Source organism: Lolium rigidum, chromosome 1 (assembly GCF_022539505.1).
Source record: "Lolium rigidum isolate FL_2022 chromosome 1, APGP_CSIRO_Lrig_0.1, whole genome shotgun sequence".
Classification (NCBI taxonomy): Eukaryota; Viridiplantae; Streptophyta; class Magnoliopsida; order Poales; family Poaceae; genus Lolium; species Lolium rigidum.
The window spans coordinates 150688853-150693152 of NC_061508.1; the positions used below are offsets into that span (position 1 = coordinate 150688853).

The 4300-nt window shown below is 49.3% G+C and overlaps 1 protein-coding gene across 1 annotated transcript; it reads right to left on the reverse strand.

The window, feature by feature from the left end:
- Positions 1 to 850: 850 nt before the first annotated feature.
- On the reverse strand, positions 851 to 4026 carry LOC124652498. Its single transcript, XM_047191514.1, has 4 exons — positions 2248 to 4026; positions 1752 to 1928; positions 1290 to 1296; positions 851 to 1170 (listed from the first exon to the last, which is right to left on the reverse strand). The coding sequence occupies exons 1-4, from the start codon at positions 4024 to 4026 to the stop codon at positions 851 to 853; spliced, it is 2283 nt and encodes a 760-aa protein (XP_047047470.1).
- Between the last annotated feature and the right edge of the window lie 274 nt (positions 4027 to 4300).

A 4300-nucleotide genomic window follows, 5' to 3' on the forward strand; every position in this document is an offset into this window, starting at 1 on the left:
TTGAGATGGCGTAGTGGCTCGTGCTAAATTCCAGTCATGTTAACAATGCATACATTGTTATGAACTGGGCTTGTGCAGTTGTGCTCAATGCTCAGGAACACGCTCCGATACAGATCGCATGACTCATTGCACAACACATGATCAGCTACTGCTACCGCTCAATTCGCTTAGAATTGCCTCTCGTTTGTCCCCATGCCTTACTTTCAACCTCTGATCTGCCCACTGATCCTTCCATCACCGCAGGAAGAGAACTATTTTGTGTGTAGTCAGTTGGATACAAGAACAAACTTTTCCTCAACGAGTATATCGGGTTCCGAAACATAACAACATCAAACGTATACTTTGTGAATCCATACCAAGACTATTGACTCTGAAGAAAACAGGTCAGATGTTCCGGAAGCAAGACTACAAAGAAGATCACGTGGAGGCTTTGGTCATTGCATCGTGGGTGGTCTCTGGAAAGTGGCTACGTGCCAACAGACACATCAACGACAAGCTGTTTGTTCTTGCTGATGACCTCATAGGGTATCCTAGCCTTGCAACCTCGTGGAGCATTGTGTGTGCAGTGCTAGGTGTACATGACGGCCATGCCCATCGGAAGGTGCCGATCATCAATGCATATTGTCTGCAGGTGGTGCCTCCTGGATACAGTCGTCTCCACTCCTTTGCCAACCATAGGGCATTCTTCCTCCTCCCTCCGACTCTGCCCGTGTGTGTGTGTGTGTCGGTTTCACCACGTAGAGAGACTAAGAAAAAGGGCCAAAGGAACCAAAGTCAGTTTAAAGGCCAAAATCAGTTTATAGTTCATATGAAAGTTTAGCAACAAACCTGTACTAAACGAAGTCACACCTCAAACTTTTGAGGGGTTTCTATCCCTCAGCCGCGCCTGTGCTTCTGCAATCTCTTTCTTCAGAGAGTCGATTTTTTTCTGCAGCACAACATTTTCGGTTTCTCGGGCAGCAGATGCCTCTTCAATCATTTCCCTCGTTCCAACTTCCCGTCTTGGCAGGTAAGCTCCTTTGTTCCTATTTGTTCCAGTTGCATCTCCGTCCTTCGCGTCTTTCACCCGCCCAAATGGTTTGAGGTAGTAAAGTGTATTTGTTGAAACTACTCTCCTGGGAAGTTCAGGATTTGCATCGACAAGATTCCCAGAAGACATCTTATTGTTTCCTACAGAATTTTAAAAAATAGATGTGAGGAAGGCTTCATTAGCAATAGATTGTTGTGACCTCTGATTTTCCTTTCGTCTGGATTAAAGCATGGAACTGCCGCTTCATGAACTCTCATACCTGTGCTCTTCCTATTAACCAAAGTTTTAAATAGCGCGCTATAGCATCGTTATAGCGGATTCACAACACTCCCGCTAAAGATATGACCTTTTAACGCTAAATAGAATCTCCAGCCAATAGCTCGCTAAATCGCGCTATACCGCTAAATACAGCTAAAATATAGCGCTATTTCTCCAGCTAAACCCAAATATTTCCATATTTGAATTTGAAAGATAACCTGGGTACGTAATATGTATTTATGCACTACTTTTATTACTACAATCATCATTATTGTTTAGTACAAGTTTGTATCATTGAGTTTCTTGTCATATTTATAAATGATATGAATATGTCATGCCCAATTTTTCTAGGAGTTTTCTTGTTTGGTAAAAAATGCTAAATGGCTTAGCTTCAATACCTTCGCTAGTATTCTTAGCGTCTGGAAATAGTAGCCGCTAAGACGCATAGCCCGCGATTTTAAACTTTGTTATTAACTACTGCGCAATCTTCCAAAAGGGGCGATGATTGTTTGTTTGAGGCTGATGCATCTTTATTTTCTTTTTCATTACCTTCAATTGGTGTTGCACCCACCTCATGTTCCTCGCCCACTAATTCATCAGACTCGCCATCACTGATCACCAGAATGTCTTCAATATTTGACTGCAGAGGGGCTGCAGACCCACTGGCTTTGCCGCTAGTTGTGCTTAGTGCTCCCTTGGGCAGTTCAGGATTTGCATCAACCGGATTGCTAGAAGGCATCTTATTGTTTCCTAAAAAATGAAGGTAAAAAAAAAGTGAGGACTGAGGAACGCTACATTAGCAATAGCTTATTGTGATCTCTGATTTTCCTTCTTTCTGGATTTAGGTATGGAACTGCCACTTCATGAATTCTCATACCTGAGCTCTTCCTATTGACAACTGCACAATCTTCCAAATGGAGCCCTGATTGTTTGTTTGGGTCTGATGCATCTTTGTTTGCTTCTACATTACCTTCAATCTCCATTGCACTCAATTCATGTTCCTTGACCACTAATTCATCAGACTCGTCATCACTGATCACCATAATGTCTGCAAGACTTGACTGCTCATGGGCTACAGCTGCAGATCTAGTGTCTTTGCTGCTGGTTGTGCTTACTGCTCCCTTGACAAGGTGATGATGGGCTACTTCACCATGTTCTGTGCTGCTATTCTGTTTAATGATAAGGCCGGGAGGTCCTTTACTAGTCTTATCATCATGCAGAACTTTTGTATTTTCTCCCCTTGGAATAACCAAAGCACGGAATTTTTTCAACTTTGCAGAATTAGCAACAGCAGTAGCACATGCCGACGAGTATGGCTCCCACCATTGTGCGTAGTCAATCGTCACACCCAGCATGTACTGTGGAACGATGAATGCAAATTTTCTAGGCTCCATCATGTATGTTCCCCAAGCAATCTCCCAATTTGAGTTAACACGGGCAACAGATCCAGGCACGTCCTGATCGAAGCCAAGCTGCCTTGCAACACGATGAGGATTGTACTGCTCAATGCAGCGCATGCCTACAAGCTCGCAAGCCCGCAGACACTGTGCAAAGGATTGCAGCTGTTTACTTCTTGCTATGTCCCGGCCATGAACCCAAGAGCAAGCCTTCTCAGGAGGCGGAGCAAAGCTGCTACTTCCATACGGCCTCCACTCGAACTCCCTTGGCGACATGAACACTGCGTGAAGATACATGGGGTCAATCTCCTTGTTAACTTCATGCCACCGGGCAGCCCATGGCTGGCTACGAGCAGTGATCGCCATCTCAGGGCGAAGCTCGGGGAACCTTGCCCAGACCCAGAGCTGGAGGATGTGTAGCGGCGCCCACGCCACGAACGGCTGGTATCTCTTGGCCAAATTCATGTAGCGGTTCAGCGCGGAGAGGTCGCTGTATATACTGGCGAGAGCAGCGGGCGCTAGCGCCACGCACTCGCCGCGCGCCAGCATGGCAGCGACGGGGAGCACGTCCGCCCGGATCACGTCGAACGGCGGCGCCGGCAGCACGAAGAGCGACAGCCACATGGCGAGGAATGCCCCGTGCTCGAGCAGCCTGGCCGCTTCACCGTCGCGGGCGGCGGGGCCCTCCCCCGACGGAGGCTCCAGGAAGCGCATCGCCCAGGCGGGGTGGTCAGGTTTCCGGCTCTTGCTCCGGTAGAGCGCGGAACGGACGGCCTGGAGCGCCTCCACGTCCCCGCGAGGCGCGTCCTCCAGCGGCGCGCGCACAGCCCGGCCGAGCAACGGCAGCCCCCCGAGCACGGCGACGTCCTCCAGCGTCACCGTCGCCTCGCCCCACGGGAACAGAAACGTGTTTGTCTCGGCGGACCAGATCGAGGCGAGCTGGAGCATGGCGCCATGGTCGCGCCGCACCCGGCAGGTGGTCGCGAGGATGGCGTCCAGGATCCCAACCGTCCGCCACCGGCGCTCGTAGAGCGGGCGGAGTTTGTCCACCCACCGCCTCCACAGGATTGGGGATTCCGCCCAGCCCTTGAATTCGACCTGGAGACCGTCGGCGGGAAGAGGGCCGGAGTTACGGGGTGGAGAAGGTAGGGCGGGGCGATGTGCGTCGCCCGCACGGGGGTGGAGGAAGTGGGCCAGTCGAACGGTGGGACATGAAGGATGGACGCCGCTAGAGATGACGGGGGCAGAGGATTCATGGACAAGGAGCTGCTCCTGCTCGCCGCCGGCCATGGCGGTGGTGCGGCTTGTTGGGGTTCTGGGCTTTGACTGGCAGGTGTGCATTCATCTCGCCATTGATTAGATTAATGTGTGGTTTTCGAAGCGTCACCGCTAAGACTTCCAATTATGCAACACTTTTTTTTTTTGATAGTGTGACTTTTGTACGACGAAACTGTGGCTAACTTTGTCATGCATGGTCAATGTGATCTTGTACCAAATCGTAACTACGGATGCGTATGCTACGTACATACTATCTCCTTTTATATGTACAAGGTGCACACGTTTTTCAAGACAAATTTTGATCGAAAAATTGAGCAACGAAATATTAATTATATTA

What these genes read in the sequence shown, in the direction of transcription:
- LOC124652498 (XM_047191514.1), bottom strand. Translation starts at nt 4,026, where the DNA reads ATGCACACCTGCCAGTCAAAGCCCAGAACCCCAACAAGCCGCACCACC. An exon ending in AGATTGAAGGTAATGTAGAA is followed by an intron (nt 1,929 to 2,247) that starts GCAAACAAAGAT and finishes GCCCCTCTGCAG; the next exon opens with TCAAATATTGAAGACATTCT.